We start from the raw sequence: 21,635 nt of genomic DNA on the forward strand, positions 1-21,635 counted from the left end.
AGTATTTCTTGTGCTTGTCTGCAGGTGGAAGCGCTGTGGTCAGGAGACACACCTCTCTTTGTTTAGCTGAGAAACTCTCCCCAGTTCCAGCTCAAACCAGATGCTGGATTCCTGGTGCTCACATTTTCTGAAATGTCACTCTCGGCCTTCCCAGCTCTGCAGATTAAACAAGTTTATTTCACAAAGTCTTGGGCCAGGGGTAGTCAACCTGTGGTCCTCCAGATGTGCGTGGACTACAATTCCCACGGGCCCCTGGGGGATTGTAGTCCATCATGGGGATTGTAGTCCATGAAGATCTGGAGGACCACAGGTTGACTACCTTTGCTGTGGGCAACTGGAAGTGAGGGGTGGCAAGCTGAGAACAACAGCGGGGTGTTCACTGCAGCTAAAGTAGCACCCGGACACAAGTAGACCAGTGTGCCAGCTAGGACTAATCTTTTAGCTACGATATGTACATCAGAGGTGGGCAAATCACAGCTTAGGAGCAGGCATCAGGCTGCATAACTACCGTATTTGCTGGGCATCAGCCTGATGGTGACTCGAAATGTGATTTTGGAAGAGAGTTTTAGGGATATCAAGGACTGCTGGAAAAAACAAGTGGGTTCTGAACTCTCTCTTGAAGCAAAATGAATCAACTGAGGCTACCCTTATTTGGCCATATCATGAGAAAGCAGGACCCACGGGAAAAGCCATTAACATTAGAAAAATTTGCAGGCAGCAGGAAAAGAAGACACACATCCGACCATGCCTCTCAGGAAAGCGTGAAAACTTTGTTCCGCCTAAGAAATCCCCCTTGAGTGGGAGAGTTGCTGAAGTTGGCGGAAGGCTGCCAACTTTGTTGAGTGAAGTAGAAGGATCTAGGCTAGTTGCTTGGGATTTCCGCAGCTGGAGGGAAGGTGATTTTCACAGATTTCACCCCTGCTGTTTCTAGAGGATCCCCCTTTCCCCAGAAACAGCATTTTGGAGGGTATTTAGGGCTGCAGTGGAAGGGAATGGAAGTCGTACTTTGTAGGCCAAGTCCCTTCTCTCTGTAGAAATCTCCAGTGTGTCCGCCATTATTATTGCTATTCGGCGTGAGAGTCGTTCTGCAACTCCTGTTTCATGTGAACACAAAGCAGCTTCATGCCGCACAGGCCTCTAACTCAGAACCGTCCATGGTGACAGGCACTGATCCTGCAGGTCTCTGCTGGAATAAGGATCTTTCCCAGCCCTGCTCTCCGAGATCCTTTTGGCTGTCGATGCCAGAGAGTTCCTCTCACCTGCAAGGCAAGGGTTCTGACCCAGAACTGTGCCTGATCTTCCCACAGGGCAGCAAGAGCTGTGTGCCTCTGAGCATCTGTTACAACAGAACATTAAGCTTGGCTCACTGGCTCAAGCCACCAGGCACAAGTGGCCATGCATGCCCCTTGATGCGTTCTCCGTCTGTGCAGCTCTGCTACCTTGCTCCAGAGGGAGAGGGCTTTCAATCCAAGGGCTGGATATGGAGCGGGGGGGGGGGGGAGTGATGTGTGTAAAATTTTTGGGCAGTGGGCCCAGGCTGCCTCACCTGCTGGGTCCCTGTGATTCACTGGAGCAACCTCCGAACGCTCTGCAAATTCACGCCTACTCACATTCCCAGGCGTTTCCAGCGTAGGGAATGAAATGTTACATTTGCCTCACGTGAACAAAGCATTTTTCCTGCAGTAAAGATTCAGTGCGTACAAGGCCACTCTCCCAATGCTCACAGGTGTTTCTTTGCAGCTGGGCTAAATTTGGCTGCCTGGGGTAGGGGAGAGACCAAGGGAAAGACTCAGGGATTGGAAGATGCAGCTTCTCTAAGTCGCCAGGTTCCCAAATGCGGGACTGTCTTGTGTTAAAGAGTTCATATCCCCTCCCCACCCCCTCCCCCCTTTGCTGCTTGAGGAGGCAGCGATCGCAAGGCTACGATTTATTCCTTCTAATAAACAGAGAGAGGAACAGGGCCAGGCCAGGCAGCTGCAGGGGGAAAGAGAAGACAATTTAAGACGCAACACTCAGGATGAAAATGTGGTGTAAACAGGGAACGGTCCCTGAGAGTCTCAGGCCTTTAAAAAGGAAAATGGGGGAGAATACCATCAGCGGCCTGCCAAGAGGAAGGATGGAAAGATATTCCAAACTGAAGAATCAGTAGAAAACAAGACTGAGTCATTCTACCCTACAATAGGGCTGTCCAGTCTAGGTTCAGCATTACCTGGAGATCTGAGGGTAGACCATGGGAGGTTGGAGTTTAGGAAAGGGAGGGAGTTCTGCAGGTTAGGACACCATACAGTACATCCTCCAAAGCAGCCATATCCTCCAAGAGGTGGGATAAAAGCTTTAAATAAACAATAAATAAATAAGCTATCTACATCAGGGGTAGTCAAACTGCGGCCCTCCAGATGTCCGTGGACTACAATTCCCAGGAGCCCCTGCCAGCATTCGCTGCCAGGGGCTCCTGGGAATTGTAGTCCACAGACATCTGGAGGGCCGCAGTTTGACTACCCCTGATCTACATAGTCTGATATCAGTTGTAATTTGGGGAAGGATCTCCAGCTCCCACCTAGAGGTTGGCAACCTGACTTGCAACTTGTAACTCCTTGCCCTAAAAACACATGCAAATCAAGAACGCAACTGGATTTCGAAATAAGGAAGAACGAGGGCGCTTTGAAAAGAAAATACCCCCAATGTAGAGTCACCATTATCCTGGTTTCCCCATCAATGAAACGGGAAGACAGATCTACGCACAGGCCGCCTCTGCTCATTAAAATAAACTAACTCTGCTTTTACAATTGCAGCCCTCAAGAACATCTGGATTTTCAGTAGTAAACTCCCCCCCCCCAAAAAAAAAGAGTTTTGCAAAGATTATGAAATCACAGTGCACTTCCCAGCAGAGAAATGTTAAGAAATCCTTCCTCACAGACAGGTTGCTGTTAGGACAACCACACGCTAGGCAGACACCCCACTTGCTCTTTCTTGAACAGCTGGCAGCTGTGTTAATTCACCTACAATAGAGCTCAAACGCTGGCCAGCATCTGATCTCCACATTCCACACACGTTAGATAATGCACTTTCAATGCACTTTAGACATTCCTGTTCTGCACAGGAAAATCCATTGAAAGTGTATTATCCAGTGTTTGCAGAATGAGTAGGCGCAGAGAAATCAGATATGATTTGACACGCTTTCTTAGAAATCTGACTTCTCTTTCCCCCTCTCAACCCTGTTCCATGCTAAAACCAAAACCTTCTTTAAAAGTTCTCTGGCTCTGATTCGTAAACAGCAGGGCTGTCCAGCAATATTCAGATTTTGTAATCAATTCATTAAGCTACAACATTTAAATACATGCACAATGTACCAAGTGAAAGGGGGAAACACAATTACAGCATTATTGGACTAATCACACCAATTACTCCATTAAAGCTTACAAGCCTAATTGAAGTGGGTGTGTCTGACTGTGGGTGCTGAAGAAAACCTTGGTTGGGAGGGAGCTGCTTGGAGAGCCTGCCTTGGGCTGAAGGTCTTTTTTCAGCTTTTGTGACAAGCATCGTAGATCTTTCGTGGGGTGATCAAATGGAACAGCTTTGGAAATTTAAGTTTGTGACATATGAAATGGAAGAGGTGCTGTTTTTACGCTGCAGCAGACCTGATCACTGGCAGATGGTGGGTGAATCTCAAGAGGGTACATTTAAAAGGCTGCCATATAGAGGATGTAGCAGAGTTGTTCTCTCTTGGGCCGGAGGACAGACCAGAACCAATGAGATGAAATTGATTCAAAAGAAATTCCATCTAAACATCCGGAAGAAATTCCTGACAGTTAGAGCGGTTTCTCAGTGGAACAGGCTTCCTCGGGAGGTGGTGGGTTCTCCATCTTTGGAAATTTTTAAACAGAGGCTGGGTAGCCATCTGACGGAGAGGCTGATTCTGTGAAGGTTCAAGGGGGTGGCAGGTTGCAGTGGATGAGCGATAGGGTTGTGAGTGTCCTGCATAGTGCAGGGGGTTGGACTAGATGACCCAGGAGGTCCCTTCCAACTCTATTATTCTATGATTGTTTGTGGTGGACTGAGCCAGTGTTGAGGGCGGTAGCCCTAGATCCTTGGAGAGTTTATATTACATGTGTATATTTGGGGTGGAGCACTCTACGTGGGGGAAGAAACCCTGCTTCATACACCAGGGCTGCAGAGAAAAAAGCTACCAATCAAGTATGGTGGGGAAATGTATTTTTGGAGACAGATGAGGATCCCTGGGATGGCTAGTGCTGCAGAAGGGGGAAAGGACAGGGAAAAGTTTCTCTAAGATGGGAGGCTTCCTTTTCCTTTGAAAGACAATAGGGAAAGGTCTGTTTTGATGAGGAAGCCTAATTCAAAAGGTAGGAGAGCTCTTGGAGAACTGAAGAAGAATCCTCACTGAACCTGCATATGTTTTGGGATGAAAATTTGAGCTGAGGTCTCTGCTCTTCCCAGCCTTACAGATCAGTTGTGGTTCCTGGAGCTCTTTAGGTCCCACCTAGAGGTTGGCAACCTGAGAAAGTTATTACATTAATACACAATAGTCAAATGTAGGTGGAGGTGGAAGGGAATTAGACATGTCAATTCTGGCAACACAGGAAAAGGGGAAGCCTGACAACAATGCTTCCTGTGTTGTGGGAGTGGCCTGGTCACATCCAGTGGGAGGGTCTGGGTAATGTCACTTCTGGTGACGTAGCAGTTCTGGGGGCATGGCAGGGAGGTGTGGCCAGATGACATCACTTCCAGCCCAGTGGTGGGATTCATCAAAGCCTGAAAAATATTTCGGAGGCTTCTCCACGGTTAAAAGGTTGAAAAAGGCTGCCTAAGACAAGCTCTCTCTCCAGATGCCTCCCCCCCCCCCCCCCCGTTCAATGACCATCTAGAATTCCTCATAGTCCGTTTATGCACTGGAGGTTTCATGCCAGGCTGCAAGCTGGAGTTTTAGTCGTGGCAGGTTGCCCCACCTCTTCCTGCACCCACACAGGGGAGCATTTGTCCCAGTGTGCCTCATCTGCCCCCAATTTGTGCTCCTGCACGGGAGCTGAAGCAGTGAAGTTCCCAGTGCGTAAATGGTCGTAGAGAGGAAGCAGCCATGGGTTTGAATTAATGGGGTTAATTATTTAATTCTAATTACTGATTTTAGAATTTTAAAACCTAAATTGGGATTTAATTTCATTATGTATTTTAAACCTTTCTGAAAGCCACCATGAGCCTTTGGGGAAGGGTATAAATTCAAAATAGAATAAATAGGACAGGGAAGTTAACCAAACTTCAATTTCCTATTTATTTATACATTCTGCCCTTTCCATCTCACCTGTTCAACATGTGTATCTACAGAATCATCAGTACAAAAAAGCGCACTTAATAAAATCATATATACTAGTTAAGGTGTGCAAAAAACGGCACGTTGACAGTGTTCAGTGCCTGCTTTTCTTTCCTCTCAGCATTTAAACCACGCAATAGAAGTATTACATAATTACATAATACTAGCATTGTCATGTCATAAAACTTTCACAACGATTCCAATTAAAAGAACTTCCAAATAAAGTTTTGGATCATTCTAAATATAACATTTAAATTGTGTTGTGTGCTTTGTAGATCTTCCTCCACCCAATCAAATAATGCAACTCCAGCTTGGTGTAGTGGTTAGGAGTGTAGACTTCTAATCTGGTGAGCCGGGTTTGAATCTGCGCTCCCCCACATGCAACTAGCCAGGTGACCTTGGGCTCGCCACAGCACTGATAAAGCTGTTCTGACCGAGCAGTAACGTCAGGGCTCTCTCAGCCTCACCTACCTCACAGGGTGTCTGTTGTGGGGAAAGGAAAGGCAAATGTAAGCCGCTTTGAGACTCCTTCGGGTAGAGAAAAGCAGCATATAAGAACCAACTCTTCTTCTTTCAACTATGGGGGAACATTTTTTTTAGATATTTACACAGCATGTAAAGTTAACATGGCACATGGTTCAGATCCTCATCAAGTTTCTCCAAATTCAACGCAACCGCCCTGAGCCGTATGGAAGGGCAGTATAAAAATCTAAAAAATAAATAATTAAAACACTCAGCAAGGGGAAGAAAGGCTGACCCAACAGCATAAGAGGTCAAGCGGCCAATATTTTTAAGAGTGGTACAGAATCCGCAGCCAAATCCAAGGAACATGAAGTATCGAGTGTAGATTCTGGGACTGTAGAAAGCTTTGCATGACCTGATATTAACATTTTAAAATTTAGATGCTCTTCAACCCCAGCATCAGAAACTGAAGCTAAAGCCAAATCAAACATGAGATATTTATTATATGCTGTGTGTAGTGTAGCCAGGATTGTCTGGCAGCCAGGCAAAGGATGTTTGGAGGTGGTTTGCCGTCCCCTCTCTCTGCGTCATGACCCCAGTGTTCCTTGGATGAACTACCACCTAAATCCTAGGGGGTCTTCCCATCCAAATACTAGCCAGAATTGGCCCTGCTTAGCTTCTGAGATCTGATGGGACTGAGTCCGCCTCTTCATGGAACAGAGAGTTGCAGCAACCAAAACCATTCTAGGAGGTGAATGATGATCCTGGGTTAGAAGCACGGGGGCATTCAGTCTTTGGCGATCCCTGGCAACGTCCTATTCAAGCACCAGTCACTGCCAACAGCCCTCTCACAGAGCTCCCACAATGCAAAGCAGCAGACCACAAGCCTACGCTGGGGAACGTGTCAACTCTCTTCCCTTTCCAGTGCATGCAACACAGCATCCCAAATGACACGCAAGAAACTAATAAAGCCTCGTAATAACAACTTGGCTCCTTTATAGCTCTTCCACTCCACTTTACTAGAAGCCAGCTTGGAGAGGCATCCTTGTTCCACAACACACAGAGCATGACTGGGACAAGACCAGAAGCCTTTGGGTGAGGCCAGTGAACCAGCTCCACCAAACTAGAGCCTCTAGGAGCCCCCTCCTCCTCAAACCGCATCCTGCAGATGAAGAACTGATCTATGATGCAGCATTAATCATTAAAAACGTTAAATGTTCTACTGGTCAATGTTATGCTGCTAGTAATGTTGTATGTTTACAATCTTGATGTTTTTCCTTTGTATTGGATCACAAATGATGTTTCCTGTATTGTATCATGACTTCAAATTTAAACCACGCTGAGCCACAAGGGAGGGCTTTTTATAGGGCTTTAAATATATCCATATCCATTGTTCCTCTTAATATTTGTGAAACAGCCTGGGAGGTGGAATAAGTTCAGGGTGTCTGAGTTGGAACAGGGCCAATTAGGGCCTTGCCCCTACAGCTCCCACCCTCCTTCCCTGGACACTAGCCACTTTGCTCTCAGACACCTGAGAGACACACACAGAGACATAGAGAGCCCTGCTAAACCGCCAATGACCCCTGAATACCTGCTATGGCTCCTGCTGTGAGGGAGAGAGACAGAGGCACACTGCAAACAAGCCCCAAACTGCAAAGCAGCCTTGATTCCCTGCTACAAAGGAACCCTGATTACCTCCTACGGCTCCTGCAATGCCGCTCCAGCCACCAGGAGAACGCTTCCAATGCTCCACGGTGGGAGGGGGGCCACTCCGCCTTCTCCCGGCCGCTCCAGCGGCCGGGAGAAGGCCACAGATGCTCCGCGGTTCTAGTGCCCGCTGTATTCAGACAACAGCGGGCTTTTTTTCTAGTTATAAAATAAAAAGGCAAGTGGGAGCAGCCATACTAGGAATCCAATGGCCTGACGAGGCCAGCCTGGCTTCCAGGCCTTCAACCCAAGGTAGAATGTGAATGGCCGAGCGACCGAAGCTGAAAAGATAGAACAGGGTGCGGTCTTTCCACACACCGCCTGTCGCAAGCCGAAAGCATGTTGTGAATACAGATGGGGTGATATCATCCAGCATAACATCAACAATTAACGCTTGGGCTGCAAAAGGGGCAGACATTAAAAAAAGAAAACCTTTACAACTTTGCAAAAAGTTTAGTTCACAGAAATTTAGCAAAACCCAAGGTTTCTCCACTCTGACCTGGATGGCTAGATTAGCCTGACCTCAGCAGATCTAGGAAGCTAAGCAGGGTCAGCCCCGGTTACCATTTTTTATGGGAGACCACCAAGGAAGTCCAGAGTTGCTCCACGGAGCCGAACCACCTCTTTTAGTCTCTTGCCTTGAAAATTCTAAGGGGTTGCCGACGTTGTAAGTTAGCAGCAACTTCGTGGTAATTTATACATACATATGCACTAATTTCTTGACTGGATTTGAACTTCACATAACCGCATTTCGCTATGTCCTTCCTGCCCTTCACAGGACCACAAGTCGGATGTTTATATTCTCCAAACTTTCTATGTCAAATGTCTGCCCCCTCAGGACGTACTCAGAGCATCTGAAGAAGTGAATGCTCACATTAACAAGATGCCTGTTGAAAACGAACTTATGCAAAGTTTACACTTACAAACCTATAAATACAATTTTTGATGTGGAAAACATCTTCTGGTGCTCCCCTGAGACGGAAATGGGTATGGACATAACGTCCATAGCTCTGCCCCAGGGAGCACACCCGAAAATGTGGAGAGGCCACAAAGCCAGCAGAGGTGGAGCCTCTAAAGCCACCTGGGGCTGCTGCGCTACCCCTGAAGCAGGCCAGGGTTGCTCTGCTGCTGCGGCTCCCAGCTTTCCAGGACTGTCCCACCCTCCGGAGAGTGTGGCAGGCTGGGGAAGCTCTTCTGCAGTAGCATCCAGCTTCCCAGGCCTGTCCCACCCTCTTGAAAGCAGGGGAGGCTATGGAAGCTCTGCCACCACAGCACACAGTGGGGCAGGCCTGGGAAGCAGGAAGAAGCCGTGTTCGCCAGCAGAGGACCACAGAACTCCTGCTGCAACAGGTAAGATGTGTGTGTTAGTGCGCGCGCGGGCACACAGTGTATCAGGAAGGAGAGGTAGATGGGAGAGGAAATGTGTGGGGGGAGGGATTGAGGGGGAGGGACCAGGAAGGACAGGTGGGTGGGAGAGGGGAAAGGTGAGGGGGGGAAGGATTGAGGAGGGAAGGGACCAGGAAGTACAGGTAGATAGGAGAAGCAAGAAGAGAGAGAGGGGAGGAGAAAATGTGTGTGTGTGTGTGTGTCAGAGAAGGAGGGGGCAGGATCATGGAGTCCTACAGCAGGTATGTGTTTCACATGCCCCATGATAGTTGGACTCTCACAAGAATTTTAAAATAAAACTGCAAGAAAACTTGACAAAAACGGAAGAACTCCAGCATCTGAAAGTGGTACCTGTAAACTGTAGGGAGTAAAGACATTAGAAATGATAAGCAGAGGATGTGGAGCTGGAAGTCTTTCCATGGATGGACAGATAACACAGAGGAAGACTGTAACTGGGTGGCCTTGCCATAGTGGGCGGAAGCTCACATGCCGATCGAAACCACTTTCAGGTGAAACAGTCTGAAAAACCGGTTTCCACAGGAAGGCTGGCCTGCTCCAGGAAAGGCTGAGCGTACAGGCACAATGTGCTCATGGGCACATGATATACATTTATTGAGTTATTTCTTAATGAGTAAATTTCTATCCCCACCTTTCCCTGGTGGCTCAGGCTTCCAAAATTAAAAACTCTGCAAAATCCCATAGGTCTCGTGGACTTCCTCTCTCTTCAAGGAAGGACCTGTAGATCAAACCCCTCTAAAAAGGCAAGCGTTCTCCTACACCTCCTACAAACAGCACCAGCAACAACCCACTCCTCATTCCTCAAGGAACAAACTCTAGTGAATGCCTTAAGTGGAAGAGGGGGCAACTAGAGTCCTGCAGCTGGCACACATGGAGAAGGGTCATCCTTCAGGGATGAGGGCACAGGCTGCTAAGAGCACTAAAGGTCATGTTTATACATGCAACTGTTGGATGGTCACAACTGACTTAAGGGGACCCCAGCAGGAGGCCTTCAAGGCAAGTGAGAAGCAGAGGTGGTCTCCCACTGCCTGCCTCTGCAGAATCTTCTTGGTGGTCTCCCATCCAAGTACCAACAGTGCTTAGTATTCAGGATCTGCACTAAGCTGCTTTCCCTTCTGAAGATCATAAACTGAATCCTTCCAGCTGATTTAGCTGTTCTAAAATAGGCAAGGTTTATTTACTTCCTTTAGAGTTCACCTCGCCCATTGAGGCTCATAAAGTGAGATGCACTCCTGTAAGTCAGACCCGTGACAATCATCAGGCTGTCACATTCTGAATCAGTGTCCAGGTGTTCAAGGGCAGCCCCACATAGAGCATGTTACAATAGCCCAGGTGGGCTGAGTCTAAGAAAGGTGAGAGTTGGTGAACCAGATGCAGATGACAGAAGGCACTCTGGGTCACCATACCAACCTGCTCTGCAAATAGCGTTTGTACCCCCCAAGCTTTTAACTCAGTCTACAAAAGCCCATCACTCCAGGTCTAGCAGATCCAGCTCCTACAAAGCATGAGCTTTCCTGACCAACACTCCTCTGTCTTCGCTAGAATCAAAGAATTGGAAGGGGCCATGCAGGCCATCTAGTCCAACCTTCAGAATCGGCCTAAAGCAACCCTGAGAAGGGTTCACTTGTTCAGCCTTATCTACTAGAGTCAGAACATTGTTCCAGAACAAAGAAGGATGCATCTAGAATGAAATATAGCGCTAGGTCTCTTCTGTATACTGCTGGTGCCCAATTCTGAAGTTCTGGACTATACGGCTCAGGGACCACATGTAAATATTGAAGGGCATGGGGAACAAGACGGAACCCTGAGGCACTACACAAGTCAGATCCTAACCCCACAGAAGCACTTTGTGGTTGATCACACAAAAAATATTTGCCCCCAAAGTTTGCCCCAGGACCTCCTACGGAGGCTTTTAGCAGTAGCAGTAAGACCTGCAAAGGAACTTTCTGGCACCAGGTATGATTTTAGCTGTATAGAAAAAACTGCTGTTCATTTGTTGCTTTATTTTTTTTGTAAAGTGTTTACTGTTTGATCCAAAGACTATTACAATCTTGTGACTTGGAGCTAACCAGACTTTTGCAGAGAAGCATCTGCAACTGTGCCTTATTTCAGAACATTTTTTTCTTAGAACAAGGAAGAGTATTTATACTACCACTTTTTACTATCTGAAGGAATCTCAAAGCAGCTTACAATTGTCTATTCTTCCTCACCCCCCCCCACAGACACCCTGTGAGGCAAGTAAGGCTGAAAGAGCTCTGTGAGAACTAAGGTTGGCCTGAGAGAGCTCTGAGAGAACTGTGATTGGCCAACGTCACCTAGCTGGCTGCATTTGGAGGAGTGGGAAATCAAACCCAGTTCAGATTAGAGGCTGCTGCTGTTAACCTCTACATTGAGCTGGCTCTCAAAAAGTTCACAAAAAGACACTGCAATACAATGTGCTCCCAGCTTCTTCCAAATAACAATTGAAATCATGCAAATAACAAAGCCAGTGTAGGAAACATATAAGACCTGTGGTCAAGTCCCAGCCTCAGTTGCCCATCAGCACAGCAGGAATACGAGCAGCACACCTCACAGTGTCGTTCGGTGTGCAAACACATCAAAGACTGCCTTACAAATGGAAAGCACTATATAAAACATGCAGTCATTAATAATGTATTCAATAAAAGTGTTAGATGAGAGTTTAAAAGCACCTTAAAGACCAATGAGATTCCCAAAGTATAACCTTTTGAGAGTCAGATACCAAGAGAGCTTTGATTCTCGAAAGCTTACACCTTGGAAATTTTGTTTATCTTTAATGAGCTACTAGACTAGAATCAAGCTCTCATACTTCAGACTAACCTGGCTACCACCTGAAATTAATTTCCCCAATACCACTTCCCTTAAAAAAAAAACCTCACTCGGACTGTTTCTGCACCAGAGGCTCTGCGGCTGGCTGCAGGCTGGAGTTTGAGCTGGAACAGGTTGCCCTGTCTGCTTCCTGCTCCCACACAGGGGAGCATTTGGCCCAGTGCACCTTGTCTGCCCTGGATTGGTGCTCCTGCATGGGAGCCAGAGCAGCAATGTTCCCAGTGCGGAAACAGTAGTGACAGAATTGTTGGCATTTTCACAGGTGACCAAATGTCTGCCAGAAGGAAGAAACCTGTCTAAACTAACCATTGTCTCCAAACTCAAATATATGGTGAACCAGAGAGCTGGCCAACTTCCAGCTTCAAGGAGGAATTCAATTTGAATATTGGCAATTGTTTGGAAAAAAGTTTGCAACTTTTTGAATAATTATTACATAAAAGAATATACATAAAATGCATTACTGATGCTATTTAACATCATTTAAGATTTCAAAGATGAATAGGAAAGATGTTGGAAATGACATAAAGAACTAGGTACATTCTACCACCAGTGGTGGAGCTGTCAAAAAGCAAAACAATTTTGGATTGTTTATTCATGAGGAAATTTCAAAAATTTGGGGCAAAAAGATTAAGCTTAAATCAGAAACCTATTTCCTGGGTATTTTAGACAATTCTTTGAAAAATGATGCTAGAAAAGTTTTCCAGACGTTGTTCTGTTGTGCTGGGAATTGTATCAGTTAAAAAAAATTGAAATTGGAAGAAATGCCTACAGTTTATGAATTGCAATGTGACGTTGGCTAATTCTGCAATATTAACTAATTTAAAAGACAACTGGACCTCAGATTTTGACGCAGTGGAATTATGGAAGATACATGTTGAACAAAGCTTCAAAACAAAAATATGATGAATATTTGATAAAGTTAGCTCTAAGGATTTTAGAATAAAACACTAAGATATTATTATGATGTCATAAAACACTGTGTACAAATGAAAAACGGTTAAGAACTAGTTCACTTGTAAACTATTACCTATTTCTTCCTTTTCTTCTTTTTCTGCTTTTGTATTTGTGCCTCTCTACTCGTTAATCTGTAACTGTAATGTAACACTGTTTTGTATAAATAAAATTCTTTTAAAAAAAATTAAAAAGAGGGGGAAAGGAGGGATCCCCCTATCCACCCGAATCAAGCCCTTGGCCTCCAGATTTGCAGATTCCAACCTGCCCCACCATCTCAGACAGCCTGATAAACTCTGCCATTCCACCCTGGAGAAGTCTGAATCTTTCTGGGTCTGCCTTGTCAACAAGAGATAAGACACTGATCAGGAGAGCGACTGATACCAAAGCTCTTAAGGTTCCATATGCATATTCCGTGCATTTGAAAGCAGCCCTCAGATTTCCCTGGCAACAGATATCCCTTCTCCAACCTATGCAAAACCTCCCCCTAGTCCTGAAGCGGTGGGCAAGCTAGAGCAGTAGCCCATCCCTACCGCACTCCTCAGGGGCTTCAGGCTGCCCCCTGCTGGAAACAGGACACTGGGTTGGATGACCCTTTGCTCTGATCCTACAAGGCCGTTCTTCCACTTTCCCTCATATTCTCCAGACCTCTGAATAATGTTGCTCACAGTTCTTCAGATTCTTTCTGGCACTTGCCGCTCTCTGCTTCGAAGCTTGGCAACCGGAACGGAATATATAGGATTCAAAGGCCTGACCAACACTAGAGTGAAGGTGGGCGAGGGCTCCTCCCACGTATTACTCAGATTCCCCTTACAATGCAAGCCAGCACGGTGTGGTGCCTACATTTTTCCTAAGGGTTTTGCTGCTGCCCTGCTGACTCATATTCACCTCCCCTCTTGGGCTTCTAATGACAAAGTCCACCGTTGAGAAGTGGGGGCTACATGCAAAGCTGGAGGGGAGTGCTTCAGAAGCCTGAAGGGACAGGAGGGAGGCAGGGTTCAGGGCTTGGAAAAGGATACCATGTGCAAATGCCGGCTGGCTGGCCAATGGTCATCTGCCGATACATGGCAGAAGGGAAAGAGGAAAGAGGCTGCTGGAAACACAGGCTCTGTTTGGGTCTTCACGCAAGCAGGATGCTACCATAAGAGAGGCAGTGTATGGCAGGGGCTGAACAAAACAGGACAAGTGTGGGAGTTAGCATGGTATAGTGCAGCCTTTTTCCACATTTTGACCATAGAGGAACCTCTGGAATATTTTCTGGACTTGGAAGAACCTCAGATTTGGTGGCATGCCCCTTCAGAGAAGTGAGAGCAGAAGTAAGATGCAGGAACTAGCCAGCTTGGTTTAGTATTTAGGAGTGCAGACTTCTAATCTAGCGAGCTGGGTTTGATGCCCCGCTCTTCCTCCACATGCGGCCAGCTGGGTGACCTTGGCCTCGCTACAGCACTGTTCTGACCGAGCAGTGATATCAGGGGTCTCTCAGCCTCACCCACCTCACAGGGTGTCTGTTGTGGGGAGAGGAAAGGGAAGGCAACTGTAAGCCTCTTTGAGACTCCTTTGGGTAGAGAAAAGCAGCATATAAGAACCAACTTTTCTTCTAATCTTGCGAGCCGGGTTTGATTCCCCACTCCTCCCCCACATGCAGCCAGCTGGGTGACCTTGGGCTCGCCACGACACTGAGAAAGCTGTTCCGACTGAGCAGCATGTATGAACCAACTCTTCTTCTTCAAGCAATAATTTACCGTTTCCATTGTGGAGAAAGAGACTACGCCTGTGAAGCAACAGGGGAAGTGGGCTCCAGTGACATCTAGTGATGTCAGTGGCCATCTGAACTTCTGGGAAAGGCTGTATAATCCCTGGGGAGCTCTTGTGTAACCACCTTCTCCAGAATCTAGTTGGGAATCTCAAGTATAGTAGTTAAGATCATCGGACTCCAATGTGGGGAACTGGATTGGATTACTACTCCTCCACATGCAGCCAGCTGGGACAGTTTGGACCAGTCACAGTTCTCTCAGAACTCTCTCAGAGCCAGTTTGGTGTAGTGGTTAGGAGCACGGACTTCTAATCTGGCATGCTGGGTTTGATTCCCCACTCCTCCACATTTAGCCAGCTGGGTGACCTTGGGCTCGCCACGGCACTGATAAAACTGTTCTGACCGAGCAGTGATATCAGGGGTCTCTCAGCCTCACCCACCTCACATGGTGTCTGTTGTGGGGAAAGGAAAGGGGATTGTAAACTGCTTTGTGACTCCTTCAGGTAGAGAAAAGTGGCATATAAGAACCAATTCTTCTTCTACTTCAGAAGGTAGGAACAGAAAAAAAAGGTCTGACCTTTTTGAGACTCCTTAAGGGAAAATGGGGTGCAGAAGCCAACTCTTCTTCTCCTTCTAGTAGGATCCCTCTTGAGCAGCATGAGATTGCCAAGCTGGCAGAGACGTTTCCCTGACAACATTTACTTATTTGTTTTTGAATTTATGTGCTGCCCTTCCCTGTCGGCTCAGGGTGGCTCACGGAAGATTAAAATGCAGCACAATACATAACAGAATAAATAATATAAATTTAAAATTCAATTCAACGTTGGTTAAAACAGTTGCTCCAATCCGCATAATCCATCTCCCATTCCAAAAGCCATTTTGGTGTAGTGGTTAGGAGCACAGATTTCTAATCTGGTGAGCTGGGTTTGATGCCCCGCTCCTCCTCTACAAGTAGCCAGCTTGGGCTCATCACAGCACTGAGAAAGCTGTAATATCAGGGGTCTCTCTCAGCCTCACCTCCCTCATTGGGTGTCTGTTGTGGGGAGAGGAAAGGGAAGGAGATTGGAAGCCGCTTTGAGACACCTTTGGGTAGAGAAAAGTGGCATATAAGAACCAACTCTTCTTCTCCTTCAGGAATATCAGGGTTCTCTCAGCCTCACCTCCCTCACTGGGTGTCTGTTGTGGGGAGAGGAAAGGGAAGGCTACTGTAAGCCACTTTTAGACTCCTGGTAGAAGCAGCTTGTAAGAACCAATTCTTCGTCAAGAGATGGATAAGGGGGTCGTAAATGCAATCTTCAAAGAGGTTTAATTGGGTGGATTCAATGTTCCAAAAGCAATGATTAGGGAACCTTGTGCACTATTCAGTTCTACAGATGTGAAGTTCTATGAAAGGCCCACAAAGACTCCTGTAAAAAAAACAGTCTGGCCACTTGCAGTGTCAGAGATACCTGTAAAACAGGATCCGAGCACTGTGGAAATGCCAAGTGATATACTACAATTAGGCCTGCTCCCTCTTTCGCCAAAGAACCTCTTTAACCAATGGTTGGCTATAAGACCATCTGCTCCATAAGACAAAGTAAAGCCACTGGATAAAAAAAGATGACCACATATAATAGACAGCATTTTTAAGACAAGCCTCAAAGTGCCAGAATATCAGGAAACCGAGAAGTGGAGGGTTAATTCTTCACTGAAGCTGAAAGCTTGAATGGCAGGCTGCTCCAGCACTCTGATTGGCCAGAAACAGCCAAATGATGAAAGCTGTGTGTTGAGGGAAGTTGCTGAGATTCTGACAGAAACCTGCATCAAGAGAAGATATTTCTGTACCTTAATTGTTAAACCTCTACTCTGTGGAGATTTTAGTCAGAGAACAGTCTTGACTAATGTGTCTGGATTCAGAATAAGCTGAAAGCAGTTCTACACAGTTGGGAGAACTGGGAATGAAGTTTGGCAGAGTGATTTGGGTAGTGGTATGAGACTTCCAAACAAAGGCAAAAGAAAGGGGATAAATCTTCTAGGGAGAGAATAAGTTTCCCTTCCCAGTTAAAAGAAGAAATTAGTTGTAAGGAGTTCCCTGAACTGGTACAGGAAGATACTGCTGTGGACACTTCAGGAATTATACGGAAACTGTTGTTTCTAAGGAAGGGGGATTGGCTACTAGCAGAGGGTACCAGCCTTCAAAGAAAACCAGGAGAGTTCAAAGGAACTCAAAGAAAAATACAGAAGTGTTTATGTAAGCACAGAAACAAAAGCCTCTCATTGTGAAGAACTCCAAAACTAAGAAAAAGATTCTATACTACTCAAAATCCCGTATTTAAGATCTACAAACTATACAACAAATGAATTTTAACAACCAAGTTCTACCTCATTCCATCTAACCTTCTCATGTTTATTATATTTTATTCTGTTTTGATTTTAACACTGTCTCCTGTGCCATTCTGAAAAGGTTTATAGTAGGGCTCCTACACCATCTCTTCTTGTTCCAGCACTGAGCTAAAAGCCAAATTGTCTGTCACTGACAGGGTGGGACAACTAGCTTCATTATTTTACAACAAAGGAACCCTGCTATTTGGGCAGCTCAGTCACTGTGGGAACAGAATTTTATTTTTGGAGGGAAAAATTTATCTCGGTATGAGGGAGTGTGAAGGGGGTCCGTCATACCACATCTTGACGCAAAGTTTCTGTTCTTCAGTTCTCTATGGCAACGGCGAGAAGCAAAGCCCTCCATGATAGCTTTCTAGCGAGGTTCTTTCATCTGTGGTGATACTACCTTGTCTAAAATGTCTCCACTGAGGAAGAACAAGCTGCTCTAGGAAGTCAGGTAGCTTATGCCATCTAACATGAACACACATCCAGAGGGAAAATGACACACATCCAAATCTAGTGTTCGCCAACTGCGATACAGAGACCTACAATTATGATTCATTAATGTTGGCACTGCCAGAGGAACAGCACTGGCGTATGTCCTTTCTCAGTATCTATTTATTTAAGCCATTTTAACACACCTTTCTCTGATAAGGGACTCAAGATGGATGTACAATTTCAGGTTGTGACCTTCTTTCCCAGCTTCCATCTTTGGGTTGGGGACTGGATTAGGCCAGCCTTCCTGGCAAGCCAGCTTCAATCAAGTCCAAAGTATGTGAGCATGCCCCTCTTTGGTATACATGCATATGGTATACAGCTTTGCCTCAAGACTACCAGGGCAAGCAGCAGGAAAACAGGACAGCACTGGTGACTAGGACCACCACCAAGCCCACGACTCATGTCCACAGGTGCTAGAGTCTCCATCCGCCAGAGACACATAGCTACTGTGCCCACAGGTCATCGGACTAGGCAAGCCAGAATCCCCAGCTCAGCTATTCCTCCTGCACCAAAAGGGCAGGAATCGACCATGGCAATTTACTGCAACTGGGCAGCTTTCTGTGTCACTTACAGGAAACTGGGGGAAGGGCTTTTCCATATTTCAGAAGAAAGATTCCTCAGCAACAACACAGTACCCTACCCCTATTCACAAACCACTCTGCAGTGGAGACCGACTCTGGGGCAGGTTCTAGAGCAGGGGTAGTCAAACTGCAGCGAATGCTGGCAGGGGCTCATGGGAATTGTAGTCTATGGACATCTGGAGGGCTGCAGTTTGACTACTCCTGCTCTAGAGCCACAGCAGCTCCTGCAAAACACCCTCCTGCTGTGGCAAGGGCCTCTGGAGCAGCTCCAGATTCCTCTCTAGATCTCTGGCCTCATGACTCAGCTGGAGAAGGAACATGCCCACTGAACCGGCAGTAGCCTTTGGCAAAGGCAGAGTTTCAGACCATGGGGGGTGGGGAGGGCACACATCTGGCACTGCTGGCAGGAACTAGCCTGCTGGGCTCACCCATAACAGCCAAAGGGCATACGATTCCGCACCCCATAGCCTAGCATTAGAGGCCTCCAGCACCAGCCAGCCCAAAGGAATTTTCCCACCTGAAGAGGCCTGTCCAAATGATGCGTAAAACTTTCTTTTTTAAAAGGGAGAGGGACAACACATTGAGGGCAAAGGAAGCTTTAATCCCTTGGGATCCAAACTGCAACACAGCTGTTTCAAGCCCGGCAAGGTCGGCAGGAGAGAAAGGGGGAGAAAGGTGGGCATTTTGTTAGTCCAATCCAAGGGGCTCCCTCAGAGATTAGCTTGAGCCCAGGCCAAGGAAGGCCCAGTCCCCAGCTTCGGAAGAAAGGACATGGGAACAGGAGGCATTAACCATGAACTCTCAGCAGCGGGGAAGAGCCTGGCAACGTGTCCTAGGAAGAGTCAAACTAGCGCATGCCAAGTTTCAGGCTTAAGCCCAGCTTCGGAGAGAAGTTTAAACACCCCTTGGAACCATCTCTCCCTCTCAGTCTAAATCACCCTTGGAAGGGCCACATTTGAACAGGGTTTCAGCCCCAGAGTCTTACTCATGAGAGAGAAACTGTCCACGCACACAGTACCCACGATCAGGCAAAGGGCTTACTTTGATTTGGTACTCACTCCTTCCCCCAAAAAGGTCTATGGAGCATGTGCAGAGAGCTCCGCCCCAGACAAGGGCTCCAGTCCCAGCCATCCAGGGGGTGTGGCTTCCAGGAAGCCCCAACACCGCTCCGTGGCGCGTCTCCCGCCTCCCGTCCACCGCCTTTCCTTTACCTTTGGTCTTGGGGCGCCCTTCTTGCTTCTTGCCTTCGGCGGGGGGCGCCCCAGCCTGGCCCTTCTGCTGCTGTTGCTGCTGCTGCTGCTGCTGTTGCTTCTTCTTCCGCCTGCCCCGCAGCCAGCTGAAGGCCCTGCGGAGGCTGCCTTTGGATTTCTTCTTCTTGGGGGGCGAAGCGGCCGGGGAGGAGCTCCCCTTCTCGGAGGAAATCCAGGTGTCGTCGGGGGACGCCGCAGGTGCGCTCTTCCCAGCCATCTCCGATGGGAGGCGGGCGGCAGAGGTGGAAGGCTCGGCTCCGGGCGGAGAGGCGCACGCCGCCGCCGCCCCCTCTTCCGGTCCTCCTCCGCGGCTGGGGTCAGTGGCCGGCCGGGGGAGCCGCTGCAGGAGCGGGGATCCCCATGGAGGTGACTCCCTCCGCCGTGCGCCCTGGCTCGCCAAAGGGGGCCCTCCGTCCGCTGCGCTCCCGCGCCCGAGTTTCCCCGGCGCCTTCCGAGGGGGCTGCCCCCCTTGGAGCCCGAGGGAGCCTTTCCCGCCGCGCGCCCCCGCTCGCCCCCGGAGGCGTCCCCTTCCTTCGGGTCTCCCTGGTCGGCCGGGCGCGAAAGCAGCCGCCGCAGCCGGGGAAAGTTTCGCCCGGACGGGAGGGCGTGTGGGGCGGCCGGGCGGGGCCTGCCGAGCGCGCCGGGGTGTGGAGAGGCTCCCCTCCTCCAACACTCCGCCTCCCAAGCGCACGGGCGGCTGCTCCTCTCCGCCCGCCAGTCGCCGCTCCCCTGGACTGAGTCCCCGCGTCGGCGAGCAGGTAGGGCAGCGGCTGCCTTCAGCCCCGGAGCCTCCCGAGGTAAGCAGGTCCACAGTGCTGAGCAACAGCAAAGTTAAACGGTTAAGGTGTGACGCCCGGATAGTGCAGATGGCGTTAGGTTGGGGCAAGTGGGGATTGACTTCGACGGCAACCTGATGTTTACACGCTTTCGAGATTAAACAAGAGTGCCCGGGCGCATGTGCAGAGTGCTTTTCCCAGAGTGCCAGGAACTGTAAGTAGTGTATCTCATCTGGATCTTTCAGATATCTAAATTGGTGTTCTAAGCAGGCTATTACTTTTTTCTTTAAAAATCAGGTCTTTATGTGCATTTAAAATTCTCCTTGTACATGCTGAGTAAAAAATGTTCTCTGAGGCAAGTGCTCTGAGCCCTGGGGAGCCTCTCTGACAGAGCCCCAGGTGGACACATTCCATGTTAGCCACCTGTAGAATTTATCTGTGAGGGTACTTTATTAACCTCCGCTGGGCGCAGACTCAAAGTCCCTTACAATGTGAGAAAGCAGTAGCAGCTAGTGTTGCCAATCACCAGGTGGAGCCTGGAGATGACCTGGAGCTACAGCTGATTTCCAAACTACAGAGATCATTAGTACTGATGGTATTTTCCCAGCTGCCCCTGAATCACACATTACTGGTTAGTAGCAGCTGCAATCGAAGACTTGAAGCTTGCATCCATGTGTGCAAATTATCCTGTGTCTGTTAGCTTACTGAAAACAAGGAGTTATTATCTCTTTATTTAAATCAGGATCAACTAAAATAGCACAAAATGGTATGCAGGCACTTGCATTCACTAGAACTCTTCATCAGACCAGGTGAAGTTCAGGGCAAATCTCCAGAGGTGGCAACTATTTGGTCTTGCCTGTGCTGGATGTAAGAAGAGCTGGGGTTCAACTCACAGCCCCCCGAAGTGGCCAGATACCTGGCTGTCCTCCCACCCAGCTCTCCCAGTAGATGGAATGGCTTTAAAAGGGGGCGAAAGAAGCATGAAGGAGAATTCCATCAATAGCTACTAGCCATGGTAAGTAAACTAAACGTGGGAATACCAGTGCTAAGAGGTGACATGAGGCCTTTATGCCCTGGTGGGGATCCTCCCGAGTAACTGCTTGGCCACACTGGGAGACAGGATGCTGGAATAGATGGACCACTCGTCTGATCCAGCAGAGTTTTTCTTATGTTCCTACTAAGGACAAAGCCCATTGCATTCAGGAATACAGCTGGCACTAGATTTGGGGGGAGGGGAGAGAACTCTGTGGATGGCCTCTCCCTCCCCCCAGGAGATTCACCGGCAGAGGCAGTTCTCACGCAACAGGGATCTGCAGCCTCCGAGCCTCAAAGGAAGTGGAAGGAGGAGGGGGTGGTCAGGAGTGGGGGACAGAAGGTGATTGGCAGACAGGCAAACCGGTTGTAGGAGGCGGCACTCAGGGACAGGACAGCCGCCCTGAGTGGGTGTTAAACGCTGAGTGGCACTTAAGCCATGAGACACGCTCCTCCTCCAAGGCCTTATCAGAAATATTAAGTGGAACAGATCCCTTTCAGTGGTTCATTATCTTCTTTGGAGAATGAGCCCCAAAATTGATTCCAGAGTCCTGACAAATAGTTCAGCTGCTTGAGGACCAGGACAGATGTTCCTGAGGGTTGGGTGTAGATAGGATTTGCCCGCTCCTCTTTAGGAACTTGAAGATGCAATGAAATGCAGGATGCTTTGCCAGCTTCCTTGTAATTAGC

The 21,635-nt window shown here is 48.0% G+C and overlaps 1 protein-coding gene across 1 annotated transcript in view; it reads right to left on the reverse strand.

The window, feature by feature from the left end:
• The window catches only part of NHSL3 (NHS like 3), a 76,282-nt gene extending 56,528 nt beyond the window's left edge, over positions 1-19,754 (reverse strand). Inside the window, exon 1 of the mRNA XM_077337367.1 lies at positions 19,099-19,754. Coding sequence (XP_077193482.1) covers positions 19,099-19,354 — 256 coding nt within the window. The 5' untranslated portion in view covers positions 19,355-19,754. The remainder of the gene's footprint in view (positions 1-19,098) is intronic.
• Positions 19,755-21,635: the final 1,881 nt, after the last annotated feature.

This window comes from Paroedura picta, chromosome 5, assembly GCF_049243985.1.
Source record: "Paroedura picta isolate Pp20150507F chromosome 5, Ppicta_v3.0, whole genome shotgun sequence".
Classification (NCBI taxonomy): domain Eukaryota; kingdom Metazoa; phylum Chordata; class Lepidosauria; order Squamata; family Gekkonidae; genus Paroedura; species Paroedura picta.